General features: G+C 40.5%; 5 protein-coding genes across 5 annotated transcripts; 2 read left to right on the top strand and 3 right to left on the bottom strand.

Annotated features, from left to right (window-relative positions):
* Positions 1-101: 101 nt before the first annotated feature.
* On the bottom strand, positions 102-1,331 carry RRP8 (25S rRNA (adenine645-N1)-methyltransferase; the record flags this gene model as incomplete). The annotated part of the gene is made up of 1 exon (XM_043194168.1): positions 102-1,331. The coding sequence occupies one exon, from the start codon at positions 1,329-1,331 to the stop codon at positions 102-104; it is 1,230 nt and encodes a 409-aa protein (XP_043046953.1).
* A 307-nt stretch (positions 1,332-1,638) lies between these two features.
* Positions 1,639-2,895, top strand: KQ657_003444 (uncharacterized protein; the record flags this gene model as incomplete). Its single annotated transcript, XM_043194167.1, has 1 exon — positions 1,639-2,895. One exon carries the CDS (start codon positions 1,639-1,641, stop codon positions 2,893-2,895), a length of 1,257 nt encoding a protein of 418 aa, XP_043046952.1.
* A 654-nt stretch (positions 2,896-3,549) lies between these two features.
* KQ657_003443 (uncharacterized protein) lies at positions 3,550-8,957 on the bottom strand (the record flags this gene model as incomplete). The annotated part of the gene is made up of 2 exons (XM_043194166.1): positions 3,550-8,776; positions 8,950-8,957. 2 exons carry the CDS (start codon positions 8,955-8,957, stop codon positions 3,550-3,552), a joined length of 5,235 nt encoding a protein of 1,744 aa, XP_043046951.1.
* A 2,583-nt stretch (positions 8,958-11,540) lies between these two features.
* Positions 11,541-12,641, bottom strand: MAG1 (DNA-3-methyladenine glycosylase II; the record flags this gene model as incomplete). The annotated part of the gene is made up of 1 exon (XM_043194165.1): positions 11,541-12,641. The coding sequence occupies one exon, from the start codon at positions 12,639-12,641 to the stop codon at positions 11,541-11,543; it is 1,101 nt and encodes a 366-aa protein (XP_043046950.1).
* Positions 12,642-13,607: 966 nt separating this feature from the next.
* Positions 13,608-15,515, top strand: KQ657_003441 (protein kinase activating protein; the record flags this gene model as incomplete). The annotated part of the gene is made up of 1 exon (XM_043194164.1): positions 13,608-15,515. The coding sequence occupies one exon, from the start codon at positions 13,608-13,610 to the stop codon at positions 15,513-15,515; it is 1,908 nt and encodes a 635-aa protein (XP_043046949.1).
* Between the last annotated feature and the right edge of the window lie 504 nt (positions 15,516-16,019).

Here is a 16,019-nt window from a genome sequence, read left to right as displayed (position 1 = left end):
TCATTCAACAAGCACCTCAAAAGAAAATTATTTGATCTGAAGTGTGACTTCTGTTCATACCACTACTTCTTCTGTTCCTTTAGTAGTAAAAGTGCTCGCTACTATCTTCTCTTGTATATGCATGGCTTCAAAAGCCATTCGCCTTCCGGAACCTTTTCCCTCTTGCTTTCAAGCTCTTCCTTCTCTGATTCATGTTCAATGAACTTCTTCTTCCGTTCTAATTTGGCTTTCTTCTCATCAAGTATTTCTTGTGGGGCTTTAAAGAACTCAAACCGAGTGAACATCTTATTGCTATTGTCCGTGGCTTTATGGAAGAATCCACATAACTTCAAGGCATTTACAAACTCTTCACCAACTTGATCTTCTTTAGTTTTAGAACCAGATTCAGAGAATCTGGACTTGATTTCTGCGATCCAAAGTTCTCCTCTAGGTGCAAGTAGTCTATACGCTTCCTTAATGAAATCCAAAAAGTTTGTACCCATCAATGCCAAACAAAAGATAACGATGTTACACAGTCTATCAGGTAACGGTACATTTTTGATATCAGCCACAGTAATTCTGTCGTTAGCCTTTTGTAAATCAAAGGAATGGACTTTAATATCCAAAGATGAAGGTCCGACATTTCTTCTTGGAGGTTTCCGAGAATTCTTTTTGGAGGAGTTTTTGGCATTATATTGTTTGACAAAGTTATTCACATCTAAGGCTAATTGTGCTTCTCCACATCCCATATCAGCAATCACAACTTGTCTATTCTGGAAACCTGGAAGACCTCCAGGTGCATTTATAGGTTTCAGAGACCCTCTGGTCTTAATTTGATCAACAAATACGTCAACAGGATTCTCTGGCCATGATTGAACTTGAGACCGGAACCCTTGATGGTATTCTTGGAATAAACTAGGCTCTTTCTTGACCAAATCCAAAGCTGATTCTGATGAAATGGTATATAATTGTTCATTGATCCACCGGAACCTAGACCCAGATAGTTTGGCCATCATCTTCTGTTGCAAAGGGCTGAGTTTCTTAGTATCAGAAGTAGGAGTAACAGGTGGAGGAGCAGATAAAGTAGAACCAGTAGAGCCAGCTTCGACCTTGGTATCGGATCGAGCTTCTTCCTTATTATACCCCTTTCTTCTATCGTCTGATCTCTGTCTCTTTACTTCTGGTTGTTGTTCTTCAGGCTGCTCATCTCCTCTTCTCTTCTTTTCCCATCGTTCCTTCAGTGCTTGTTTTTTCTTTTCTTTTCTTTCCTTTCTGTTCTTCAGTACTCCCCCGTCACTGAAAGCAACGGTCTTGCTCTTCAAATCCCAGCCATCAACTTCAAACAATGCCATCTTGCTTTGCCAGTAGTTGCACTTCAACCCCCAAGCTCATCTCAGACCAAGATCACTTTTTGTACCGACCATGGTCGTGTGCTGGCAAAACTGATAAGCATACAAATACACTTAGCTTAAGGTGAATCGTGCAAGAAAGAGCTAGCGGAGTAAAGCAAAGCATATATACAGAGTGAGGAGTACCTTCACTCTTATGGTCTAATTGATGGAGTCTCTTTGGCCAATTTTCTAACCACACTTGTTGTTGAGCTGATCTAACGCATTCGGTTCGTTCATTGATATGATCTTCTAAACGTTTCTAAAGCCAATGGAAACTCATGTCTTTCGTTGTGGTAATAATGGCCGACGATATTATTGGCCATCCTTGTTCCATCTTGATCCATGTACTTCCGCTACTGTTCCCTTATTTATTATTGATGTTTTGAAGGCACCCATTGCCCGTGACTTCTATCTTGGTTCCATACCACTGGCGTATGCGAATGCCATTCTTATAGGGAACCATGTGGTTACCTCCATTGAAGTTGGGGGTAGAATAGTAGGAGAAGAGATGATTCTGAGTTCTGATGATGAATCTGCTACTACTATTATACTATCCATTGATGATACTTCCGGTCATCGGTCCATCTTACGTTGTAGAGTCCCCTTTGGACTATACTTGGCCCAGGGACTCCAATGGGGTCATACCTATGGTGTTATAGTTGTCATTAAGGGACATTTGTTGATAAGAAACCGTCAGCTACAAGGTCGAGCGTTACAAGTAAAGGATAGAAATGGTGACTTCTCCTCGGAACTTAGTATATGGAATAAGACCTTGAAGTACCGTAAGGACCACTTAAGTGTGGATTGGGAAGTAGTAGTGCCTGATACTACAGACATTTACAAGTCGTCACAAGATGGTAAAGTTAAAGATTCAACAGTTAAAGACTCAGCAGTTCTTGTGATTAGTAGTGATTCAGAAGTAGAAGAAGAAGAGATACCCATCTCCACAGGAATAGAAGATTCACTATACCTACCAAATAGAAAGCGTTACGATATTATAGACACTGACAGTGACTCTCTTACAGAAGTTGTCGGGGATTCAAGTGATATTGAAGTCATTGCTATCAATAGACAGGGACCTCCTCGTCATATTCTATTGGCAGAAATCATTAGAATACTAATACTTAATAAGTTTGTTCCTATCCTGGTCCCCCAACTCTACAAGGTACACCTCCGCGATAAATGGGGTACCTTTGGGGGTATTCTCGAAGCATGTCAAGAGTTATACCGTCATTACAACTTGATTCATATTTCCACTAGAAACAAAACAATATCGTCCACAAACCTAAAGAATCTTTATAACAACACAGCCAACTGTTTAAGACGTATGAAATTGGCAAAAATGACTTTTGATGAAGACAGAACCTTCGATGTCCCCAAATATATCGCTGAATTCCCCCAGTTCACTCTGGAGAATTGGGACTTTAGGATCATGAACTCACTCATTGACTTCATCGTTATGTACGATGTCGGAGATAAAAATAGATGGGTCTGTGGTAAGTTTCAATGGAGATTCAAAGGGTAAAGTCTCGGGTATTTAATCGGTGATCGCCGAGATCACGTGACCGCTTATCAGCAAATTAACTCTTATCACAAACAAGTGCAACTCTCGCAACTGAACTATAACTGAACTTCATCACCGTTGTTCTACTACTGCTGTTTCATTACAAGAATGGATCCTATAACGTGTCACATTCTTGACACCACCACCGGCAAACCTGCTGTTGGAGTTACGGTCCAACTTTACTACATTTCTTCAGACTTAACTGCTGAGGTTAACAACAACAGTACTCTCATTTGTATGGCTAGAACTGATACCGATGGACGGGTCAAGAAATGGACCATAAACCCTGAGTTAAGAGCAGAGCAATATCAGCAGTTGGGAATAACCAGCCAATTGAATTGGACAAGTTTGAAACTGGGGGTCTACAAATGTAAGTTCCTTACTAGCAAGTACTTTCTCCAACAGAAGCTGAGTACCTTCTTCCCATTCGTTGAGATCCTCTTTACAATTGATAGTCCGCCAGACAGCCACTACCATATCCCATTACTTTTGGCCAATCACAGTTACACTACTTATCGGGGAAGTTGAAAAATGGTGTTGGGGTGTCTTACAAATATATACTTAAGAATTTGTGTATTCATTATAGTTAATAAAGCGAAGGAATAAAAGCTAATTTCAGTAGAAGAAATGGGTGTATTTCTTACTGTGATTATGGATCAACATCTCATTGCATTTGTAAGTGTTCAATTCGTCTTTGATTTTGTTGATCTCATTGGGATCAGTTAAGGTATATTGAGTCACACACTTGTTGTATCTTCTGTATTGGTCTGGAGCAAACGTTTCGTTGATAAGAATCTTTCTATCGAACTGAACAGACTTGTTGATGTTGTTGTTATTGTTGCTTATAGGAGTTGGTTTCTGTCTGTAGTCCAAATTAATGTTGTAGCTATGACTTCGGTTCATTAAAGCCGGATTAGGAGACACACCTATCTTAGACCTCTTAGATAAGATCGGCTTGAGTCCATCACGAACCTCGCTTGGAGGAACGGGTCTATAAGTAACGTCGTCCTCAAACTTATTCACTATGACTTCCAATGGTTCTCCCTTGGTAATCTCGACTTTGAACTGCTTAGCAAGCTTCAAGTAGCTGTTACCATCATCGAATTGGCTTACATCGTGGATTTCAAGTGTCTCTGTTAATGGAGACCTTGGTGGTTGCTGCTCCATAGGATGTAATCTTGAGGAAGTGGTGGTGGTTGTTTCCCCTTCTAAACTGAGGTTCTTCCAGTTAAACTCGTTCTGTAAGAAAAGAATATTATCATCAATGTAAACGGAGTCTGTAGGTGCACCTTTGCTATTGGTCGAAACAGGTTTACGTAATGAAGATAAAGATCCAAGTATATCTTTCCCAAGGAAATCTCCACCATTGGCATTGGCGCTGTGCTTGCCATGAAATAAATCTTCTTCACTGTTATTCTTGGAAGCTTCACTGGAGATTCCATTGTCCTTGTCGTCCTTCAATTGTTGGTCCATGATTTGGTCTGTAGATAATTCATCGTCTCTGAAGAAAAACGGTTGTCGAGTCAGTCCAGACCTGGTTGGAACTATGGAAGGAGGCTTGACCCCTCCGGTAAGAAATGATTTCCGCTTATCTATCTCATCAAAAGTAGTAAACATGTCATCAAATAAACTGGGAGATTCAAGTTCTAAAGGGGGTAAAGAAAGTGATAGATTTTGAGTAGTAAGACTCTTTTCTTCCTCTGTTTCTTCTTCAGCTTGTTCATTTTCTGCTTCATTATCTACTTCCTCCTTATGCTGTTTGTGTGAATGCCTTGGTGGAGGTTCGACTACCTCAAACATATTAGACTTGCTGCCACTCTTCTTGAATATCTTTGTGAAAACATTTTTAAATGTTTTCTTTGGCTTTTCAGGCGGATCAGATGACGTGAAGCTGCCTTTGGATGGCTTCTTTTCCAAGAAGCCCTGCTTTTGGGTAGTAGGAGCATGTTTTACTTCAATCCGAGCAGCTGAAGACTCTGTACTGATAGGTGGTGGTGGCTTGCGGCCGGTGGTGCTTGTAGTAGCTATTTTCACGTCTGCGCTGTTAGCATTCGGAGGCTTCGTAACGTTGGCTGAAGAAGTTTGAGGTTCTTGCGTCGTTGATGGAATAGCTACCTTTCTTTCAGTTTCAGGAGGAGGAGGCCTGTTCATAAAGGATTCAGAGGTTGCAAGTAATGGAGTTAAACCAGGAGCCCTTCGTCTTAATGGTATCTGGGGAGATTCTGTTGGTGTAACGGCATCAATCATAGAGCTGACAGGAGAAGTTTTAAAATCCGACAGCTTCATGGGTGTGGATGGAACAACATCATCGTCCGTGGGTGGAGTTTCGACTTTGACCTCGCTCTTAGTGACATCTTGCTTTGTAAAGTCCTTTTTGGGTATTGTTACTGCTAAAGAAACAGCATTAGGTTGATCAGACGTTGGAGAAATTATTTTAGAAGTTTGTGAAACCACCTCGTTTGGAATGGAAGCAACCAGCTCATCCTTTGGTGGTTCCTTGGGAAGAGCAGATGATACAACTTCACATTTCATATCAATAGTCGGATCAGGTAATGTCTCAACTTCCAGTCTTTTTGCTCTAGCTAGTGCTGCATTCTTGTATGGCGTACCATAATCAAAACCAGCAACTCTGGTGTCACTATTGTTGGGTAAGTTGTAGGGGTTAACACTAAATGGCTTAACAACTGGAGGCAGTGAACATCTTGGAGCACTTTGTATACCATGTTGTTGTTCAGCTTGTGCATCAGTAAATGACTCTTTGGAAAGCAAAGATATATCACTGATCTCCGATTTGGAGTTCTTCATAACGTCAATGTTCGCTGAATTGGAGCTCTTTGCAGGCTGTGAAATATCGTCTACTGCATTCTTACCGTTATCAACTGAAGCTACACGTTGTTGGGAGGGTACATCAACTGTCTTGTGAGACTGAGGTTGAATATCCTTTTCTTTTGATAGAGACTTCTCGACAGCCTTCTCAGATGAACTAGCAACTTGCTTAGACTTCTTAGGAGTAATTGGCAGAGGTGAATGGTTATTTATTGCCTCGTCATTGGAAGGTCTGGGCTTCTCAAATTCACTAAGGAAATTATTATGGGATTGCTTCCGTTTAACTTTACGATCTTCAGGTGCCTTCAGTGTAACCTTTTGAGTAGAGGAACCTTTCGAAGACGCAACACGATTTTCCAACTTATCAAGAGCTTCTTGTTCCTTTTGTTTCTTCCGTTCAGCTTCCTTCTGTTGTCTACGTCTTTGCTTCTTTACCTTCCGTGCAAGCTCCTTGTACGTGGGTGAGTCCTTTGGTGGAGGTGTTGGAGGGGGCAACAGAGCACCATCAATACTGAGACTATCATCATTTAATAATTGCCTGATTGGAGTTGAATTTTCCATTAGTGCCAAATCTTTGCTCAAACTACGTTCGTTTTGAACTCTATCCAAAGAAGTCAAGGATGAATTCTTTAAGGCAAGCTTTCCTTCGACAAAAAATCTATTTGGAGCAGTTAAATCTGATGTCAGAACAGACTTGATTGACTTCTTTTTCACAAGATTAAATTCAGGAAGAGAAGGTCCGTTGAATGGAGAAGGGGGTAATGTTAATGAGGAGGGTCTTAAATCCAGACTACTGTCATGTAAAACGTCCTCTTCAACAAATTCATCAATCTCTTCATCATCGTCAAAGTCAAACTCTTTCAGAGCTTTGCTGGTCTCTTGTTCACCTTTGAACAGTTCAGCAAGGACTATATCTTGGGAATTAAAAGTTGTAGATTGTTTAGATGGTGCACATTCAGGCTTCTCAGATGCTGACTTGGACCCGCTTCCGTCGGAACGGTTACGATACTTTAGGTATAATGGTTTGATTGTTTCGGCTTCAATGCCTTCAGTTTCAAGCGAAGATTTGGTTGTTGCTTCTTTTGCAATGACTTCGTGAGGCTTTCTTTCAGCACTTGCTTCCCTCTGTATTGCTAAAATATTCCTTGTCCTTAAAGGAGAAGTCTTTCTACTTTCTGGGGCATCACTTTGCTTCATATTAAGCATTGGTGCCTCCTCCAAAGCAATTAACGTTGATGGTGTCAATGTAGATGGACTTTCCTGGCTATAATTGTTTGGAGTTCTCAACAAAGAAGGATTGGGGAAACTGTTGGGATCACGGATGGGTGAATCAGTGTAATTCTTGTTAGAATCATCTTTATCTTCAAACTTTTCCGTCAGAGGTGACGGATCTGCGGTATGGTATGTCAGTGATATGCTTGAGCTGGGAGGAGCAGGAGCATATTGTCTTAAAACTGGACCAGCACGAGCAATAAAAGCAGCAGTTCCAGTATGATCTGCTGTTTGACTTGTAGAAGATAGTTTTGGAGGATCATCTTCATAACTACTGTCTTGGGCAACTAGGATAGGTCGAGGAATTATGGATTCCGGATCAATGCCGTGTTCATGTAACCAATCTAGCTCACCAGTCTTGTATAACTCTGCAATTTCGCTATCATCCATCAGTTCTAATTGGTCCAATATGAAATCCAAACGAGATTTGGGTGAAGAAGTAGCAGAGGAATCTTCATCTGACTCATGACAACCAGCATCATTGACAAACTTCATATATTTTGAATGGCGATTTATTATAGAAGACAACGCAGAACGATCACCTTTCCATGAGGTTAATGGACGTCTTCTTTCAGGTACGTCGCTATTGGAAATTTCCATATTTGTTAAATCCTTATAACTTCCAAAAGCTTGGTCTTCGGATAAACTATCTGATTTGGGTCGCCGTTGACGATGAGATATAAGCAGTCTAATGGAAGATGTACGATTCATAGAATCTCCACTCAAACTTTTCAATCGAGTGGGGAGACTGTTGACGATGGAGTCCAAATTGAACGTGGTTTGTGGAGGAGAAGGCTCCATCAGAGTTCCCATAGCACCACCCCTAGAATTGTTCACGCGACTACTAATGTGAAGGGTTGTTGAACCTTGCAGATTGGCATCCACAGAAGCATTAGAACAAGATGTAGAAGGGGAGTCCACTTCACTATCTCGAAGAAAATTGTCCGAAGATGTTGAAGAGGATGAAGATCTTTGGGTGACTTTATTTTCACGTTGTAGCGAAGGGTTGGCAACTTCCAGAGTTGTTGATGATTTTTTAAGCGATAAATGACGATTCATTTCATCATTGTCATGGATTTTAGTAGATTCACATAAAGGTAATGATTTCTCTTCCTCAGAAATGGAACTAAGATCTGTTCCCGGATGGCTCATCATACCGGTCGTTTCTCTTGAACTTTGAACTGTATCTTCCGTATCAACATTAATCGGAATGTGAATAGTTGGCGGAGGCTTGGAGTCTTCGGAATCTGGGATATCCTCACTAATGCTTGTAGTAGGAGTACTTAAAGTTTTGGTACTCGAAGACTTCGAACTTGAAGATTTCATAGCCAAATGATCGTCAGAATCAGATATTCCACCACCTTGTCTACGGCGATTTAAATGATTTGTAGCAGCAGGGCCCAATTTTGTTATTGAGTTGGCTCTCAGTTCTAGTGAAACCTGTTCCTCTTGAGGATGTTCCGAAGCCACTGGTAAGTTGGTAGGAGTATCCAAAAGAGATTTACGAATATTTCTCTCCAAGTCTCTGGTTAGAAGTTGTTTCTTCAAAAGAGCTTTAGATGTGGAACCTGTTGCAGCAGTGGCTGTTGAGATTGTGGTGTTATTTGAAGTCAAAGATGTGAAAGACGTGAAAGAAGTCACCGAATTGTTTCTATGAAGTGTCGAATAGCCGTTACTATTATTACTGATTCGAGGAGATAAGGGGTTCTCAGGTATAGTAGGAACCGTAGTATTGCCTTGAAAACTTGTGTTAATATTAATATTGTTGAAGGTCCTTGATTGCAGGGATGTTAACGGGACCTGTGTGGCGATTGAGGGCATAGAATACGTCCTGGGAATCAGACTTGAACTTCGTTGAGGTCTATTGGAACGATGTTGGTGTTTTTTATTAAGATGAGAAGGACGTGACCGAAATACTTCACCATTGGGGAAGTAGAAGGTGGTTTGATTGGATGATGATTGTCTATCCGATGACAGAGGTAATGCTAACGATGATGACTTTGCTGTTGCTGAAGACGCGTGCTGTTGATGTTGTTTTTTCACAGACTTCCTTTGGAACTTGTCAGATATTGTAAGCAAGGAATCGGTGGATAATGTATGGGAAGATGCTGAACGGGAGATGATGGGGAATGAGTTCCTTCTAGAAGATGACGTTGAACACGAAGACTCTATCGACGTGTAAGAACGGTTGTGTAAGTCAGACATGAAATAGGAAAAAGAAGACAGACCTGGATGTTGTTTAAGGGAGTTTTACACCTGCCCTAATACATAAACCCGACAAAAAAAATATGCTACCCCTAAGGTAGAGGTACCAAACACGGTACAGTAGAATAAAGGCGGGATAAGGCACGTATGCAATATGGATCTGGATCAGGTACTTCACTACTTCCTGGCAACCTGCGTCCGTATTGACGTGAAGGGTAGCCGTCGTCGGAAATGTGAAACAAAGAACGGGACACCACAAACAGCAATTACCGTGTCAACAATAAACTTGAGACTAAGTACTGAAACAAATGCAAGCGAAGGACGACGTGATATATACAGTTGTTACAACTGTTGGCAGTAAAAGAAAGTAGTAGTGTAAAAATCTATTGGTTCATATGGATGCTATCGGTAACAATAGCTATGCGTGTGTTATAATTTCTATGCGTGTTATATAATGCGTATGTCTATGCGTATTACAGGGCTATGCGCGTATTATGGTTTCTATGCGTATATCCAAGTTATGGCTGTTGTATGATTATTGTATAACTACGATCCCGTTCTCCTTCGTGATGAAGTTTTGGTTGAAGGCTTGGGTGTTGCTTTTGCCTCTAATGACAGATGCAGGGAAGGGCTGATTTACTCTAAAGTAGTGTACTACTATATTCTGAAAAAGCTATAAATAGTACTTTACCATCCCGACTCATAAATATAAGCCAATAACACTGATTCTTATTCCCCTCTATGGTACAAGTTTGTTACTCAAATTCTTGGTCCCTGTCTGGAACGGGCATTCAAAATCTTAACCCTTTATACCTTGCTGTGCCACTAACAGTCCATATCTCCATAGGGAACATCGCTTACTGTTTTCGGGTGTTCCTCAAAAACAAGACCATTGGTTACCTGCATTCTCGGCTATTGTTTCTCCGACACAGAGCTTATCACTATTCGAAATCTTAACTTAAAATTAGAGATGAGCTAAGGTATATATACTCTGCTCAGCCTGTCTCGCGATGATAATGATGGTAATGGTTTTATGACTGTACCGCTTCAACAATGATGGTAATGGTTTAGAGGCCCCTTACGTTAACCACTGCTACTTCTTTTTTCGAACAATCCTGCCGAGTCTATATGCATGTATGTATGTATGAGTGGATTCACAATGCTGAAACCGGTTCTGGTATGCTCACTACTGGTCCTTAATGCCGTACCCCTGTTGATTTTGTGCCTGTTAATACGCTTGACGTTGCCTTTCAACCATAACGCAACAACGTTTATGCATATTCCCATTCACCTAGCTCAAAGTCCCATTCAAACTCAAAAGTCACATTCACATTGATATTCACATCACATTTACTTAAATGCACATGTACATGCAAACGGTCTTAAACCCTTCTCTTGTCCGTTATATGGTAAAGATACTCTTCAAGTAGGTGTACACGGGTCAATGTCAATGATAGTTCCTAAATTTCTTCAAACAGTCCATATTCTCTATACGGCCTTTGGTTTAGTTTTGCAGCATTTACTGATTGGCTGCGAAACATACGTTTACAAAAATTGAACCGTAACCGTTAACTCCTTTTTTAGGCTATCGTTAAATCTAAAAGTGTAAAAGCATAGTTACCTATTACCACTACTTAGTTGTTCGTCGTTGCTAAATGGTAGTCGTTCCACTTCTTCTTTGGTTGTGGTTCGTTCCCGGGCTTATACATGCCGCTGCCTTATCACCACCAGACCAATTCAAAGAAACAGGCGTCACACCAGATACAAAGCTAATACTGGGGATGGCCTGGATCCAAGAGTTTCTTGCCCTTGAAGGTCCAGCCATTACCGCTCAAACAACTAAAGCCAATCAAGAAATGAAGTCGGCTATAAAGCACTACGAACTTAACGACCTAAAACAGTGGACCCAGAAGATTAACAGTGACAATAACCACCTTCATAAGGATATAACCTACAAAAAGTACTCCACTCCCACTGATGAATCGGATTCAGAATCAGAATCAGGCGTCCAACCGCCACAGAAATTAAGAGATTTGGGTTTCAAAGTTGACAAGCTTATACAATTCTTAATAGAAAAAGGGGGATTCACTATGACAGACTTACAATTCTTAAAGCAAGAAACAACTTTGGATTACGGGTTAAAAGAAATCGAACAAGAACTAAATAAGTTGAGAAACAGACAAAATGAAAGACCTATCAATATAAAAATCGGTGGAGAAGAAGAAGACATACACCAATCAGTTGCTTCTTGTTTAAGTTTGAGCAAAGTCGCTGCTAGCATCTTACTAATGATAATGATGTTGTTAATCTTTTGATGGTTTTCTTCTTTTGGTTGGGTTGGGCTGTTCAATGTCGTCCTTTTTATCTTCCAATACTTCAATGTTAGTGTCCGATAATCTCCACAATATGGATTGGAAAACTGTTTGATGAGGACTGAATTTCTTTGCAATATATCTCATATATGCTTCATCAAGAGGAACCCAATCTCTCTTTTTCCCATTGCCACTTAATCCTATTTTCTTCTTCTTCTTTATCTCCACATTATCTTTGGCTTCTTGTAGAATGGTTGTTCTCAGTTGAACATACCGACTCATACCTCTAGCTATGCCTAAATCTTCTTCAGCGAAAACATCTGGTTCATGAAGATTGAAAGCTGCAAACATCTTAGCAGACCAAATACCTATACCCTTTATCTTGACCAATTCCTCTACAATCTCTTCTAACAGTGCCTTCTTGTACCATTGTGGGTCACGTAACGGCGAATCTACGTCTGTGAACTTCTCACTAACATCTCTAACATATTTAACTTTGGCATTAGATAGTCCACACCCTCTTAGCGATTCCGGTTCTGCTTGAAGAACCTTTTGAGGGGTGATAGCGTTGTCGAAATAGCCATATAGCTTGGCTCTGATTGATTTGGCTGCTGCCCCACTAACCTGTTGGGAGATGATAGTACGAACCAACGCTTCCCAATACAGATACGCTAATGGATCCAATTCACCGATGTCCGAAGGAATATCCACGCTAGTTGTAAGGGAATTGATATCAGCAGATGTCTCGTCAATGGCATATTTTCCCCAAGGTGTGCTAATGATAGTTTCCATAAGTGTGGGGTCAACGGATAAAATATGGTTGATGGCAGCAATGAAGGTAGGTTTGTGACTCGATACAAACGATTCAGGTAGCACTACAGGGGTTTCAGTCTTTGGAACAGTCACACGCACACCGGATATCTTCTGGCCTGTGATCAGACTTGATGCAATGACTGTCTTCGACTTAACGGCGGTGGCAACACTCCTATGTATCTTGATCTTAGACTCAATCGGATTGGCTTTGGCCTTGGCTTTCGAGGAAGCTGTTAATGCGATACCCGCAACCTTATTCCTGGAACGAGTGATTGCCATTGGAAGGTAGTTCTAATAGTCACTCGTAGCGTTCACTTGGTGGATTCAAGAACATTGGTGTTCTATAAGAAATTCAGTTGGTACCTGCATGCTGACTAATGTATATGTGAGTCTTTATGTGTACCCCCACAAAAGCATTATAGGAGCATGATACCAAAGTAAATCTGCTGCTGTCGAACTCTGCGAACGAAAAGGCAACTCTTCGTATAAGTGCAGCCGTATAACACTGGCTCAAATAGAACTCGTAAATTTTCTTTCTATATGTGAAAACTAATGTGGATGTTCCTAGTACTATAAACACAATGCTTTATAGAGTTGGACCTGTATCTATAGAGTGTATGAGTAGATCAGTGTCTGGATATTTGCATCTTAGAGACAGACGTACATCATCCAGTACTTTGTCTTGGCCCACTTTAGACCAACACCTTCACTATTAATAGGTTTACTGGTCTATAATCAAAAGGAATTCGAGTACTTTGGTTTATTGCTCACCTCTGTCAGTCTCTAACACTTCAGTCCGTTGCATATGAAATTACAGCAGCCATACAATTGAATATGAGACGCGTTCTGAAAGCATTCGGCTATATACGACGTACAACTCAGGTATAGCACTGTTTACAATTTACGAGGAAATGCAGCGCAAGTGACGTTTCCATTGGTCGTAATCAGCCTCTGTCTCGGTAATACACGAGTTAAATATCATCTGGTTCATTATATATCCTATTTTGTGCATTTCGCTATCTTCAAATCATCCACACATTTAAGCGCATCAACCAAGCACACGAACGTAAGCATCATCGGCTTCACGAAACCCTTGTTGATGATATTCTAGTGGTATAAACAGCCATGCCGGATGATCTCCCATTTCAGGGCAAGCAGTTCTGCTGCACGGGAATAGAACGACGGGAAAGGATGGTGATCTTCAAGCAAATCCAATCTATGGGAGGAATAGTACATGATGATCTAATGTCTGAAGTGAACTATTTGGTTGTGGGGAACCGTAAAACCGAGAAGTACTACTTCAGTGTCAAGTATAGAGCCAATATGGTGTTTCTTAGGGGTGACTCCATAGGACAAATGCATAGTAAGTGGATAGAAGGTCAACCACTCACAGAATTGCAAATGAGTAACTATACTCTAAAGACATTTGAAGGCATGTCTATGTGTTTGGCACATATAGATATGACAAAGATTGATTTGGCTGCATCGAACTCGTTCTCTGCTGTTGGTAAAGTGTCTGATCTGGATAAAGAAGCTTTCTTTGATAAGGAACAGTTAGTACTGTTGGTAGAGCAAGCTGGAGGAGAAGCAAACACTTCCTTGAACCTCAAGGATCTGATAATTATCACTACAGACATGATTGGACGACGGTATACGAAAGCTAAGGAATGGGGAATCCCTGCTGTTCATCCTCTATGGCTCTTAGACTCGTATTATCGTGGACAACCTTTAAGAGTTGAAGATTATACTGTGGGAGCAACCAAATTCCTTGGTTTCTATGAATGGGAGCGACTTAGAGAGTTTCAAGGGGCTCCAGAGTCGGATTTAAAACTGAACCGTGGTCTGAATAGTAAATTAAAAGCCGTTATAGGATCCAAAAAGATAAAGAAGAATGCTTCTGTATGGGAGTCTATCATGGCTAGAAAGAACACGATGGTTGAGTCCAAAGTTCGAGACAATACTTGGGCAGACGAAGACGAAGACGAAGATGACCAATATGGTCTTCAATATGACGAGATTATTAGTCGAGACGAAGGAAAGGAAGCTGATAAACAAAAGGATAAGTCCACAGAGAATACGAACGATAATCTACAGGGCTTATTCGATACCTTTGTCTTTGTATTGGTGGGTTACAATGAAGATCAAAAGCGGCTTATAAAGAAATCGATAGTTAACTTGGGAGGACGAATCTCAAACAACATGGAGAACGATGTAGACATTATTTCCCATGTCATATTACCCAGCAAGCTGGGGTCTACTGCCTCGAAGATGCTTGATCTCCTACCCTTGGAGCTAAGATCACGTATCAAAGAGGGTCATATTCGAGTTGTCACAGAGTGGTTTCTTGAAAGATCCATATACTATAAGCGAATATGTCACGACAGATGGTCAATGCCTATCAAGGGTTTATATAAGACCGAGTCTCCTTTGAAAGTATGTGTAAGTGGATTTACTGGGATTGAACTATTGCATTTAGAGAAACTCATTGAGTACATGGGGTTCGAGTTCTGTCCCACACTAAACTCTTCCAGAGACATATTAGTGGTAAACGTCAACTTGTTTAGGAAACACGTGAGTGGGAAATTGTTTCATTACAAGCACCGAGAGATCTTAGAGTGTCCATACAATCAGAACTCAAGTATCACCACCACTTCGTGTCGTACCAAAATTAAGGCAGCGAAGAATTGGTCAATACCGATTGTTACAATTGCATATCTATGGGAGGGAGTCACTAATGAGTTGTCAGTGAAAAGGCAGACTCTTGTGATGCCAGATATAGCCAGATTGGATTGGTGCTTGTATTCTCCTCCAGTCACAAGACTATCTCCAACAAAGAAATCCAAGTTTATTTACACTTCCGACACTGAACATGCTACTAGGTCTGAACCCGGGCTAAACGTGCTAGCGTCACCCAGAAGGGGAAATGATAGCATTATAAAGTATGGTAAATTGAATGAACTGGGGGTCACAATGACGCTTAATGGTGGAGGAGGTCAAGGGTCTGATATCGAACTGCATACTAGAAAAAGGGACCATGAAAATGGAGAAGATGATGATGGTCAGAATATAACTCAAGTAGGATATGATTCTGTTGATTCCGAGAAACACAGTGAACAGTTAATTAGAAAGTTATCACGAAAAAGACGAAGATGAAACGAGTATATTATTTGAAGTATACTGTGTACTCTTGGGGAAATACCCAAGTTCTAAATATTATTATATTCATAATACTTATAAATAGCAGAGAAGATTATGTATAGTCAATAGTTTAGTGAATAATATATGAATTGGGTGCAAAAAAATGACTGACTTTTAGTCGATTGAATCTTTTTTTCCAATAAGTCCATACAAATAATAATGCTGTGATATTAATAAGAAAATGATCATAATACAGATAAGGCAATTCTCTAAGAAGTATTTAATGAATATGAACGACGCATGGATTAACTCATTTGGATCAACTATACTTACTTATATCACAGGTCTGAACCCTACTATATCACGTGTATATAAACTAGACGTGACTTCAGATGAGTAAAGTCGATCCATTGTACACAAAGACCTGAATCCAAGGTTTTCATCTGCGGGAACCTTATGGAAGAAAAGATCTCCTACTCAAAACAACGACACAATGCCGACTGACACAAAATACAGTAA

This window comes from Scheffersomyces spartinae, assembly GCF_019049425.1.
Source record: "Scheffersomyces spartinae strain ARV_011 chromosome Unknown scaffold_30, whole genome shotgun sequence".
Classification (NCBI taxonomy): Eukaryota; Fungi; Ascomycota; class Pichiomycetes; order Serinales; family Debaryomycetaceae; genus Lizanozyma; species Lizanozyma spartinae.
The sequence above is the reverse complement of the archived record's forward strand: the minus strand, read 5'-3'. Positions and strand labels throughout refer to the sequence as shown.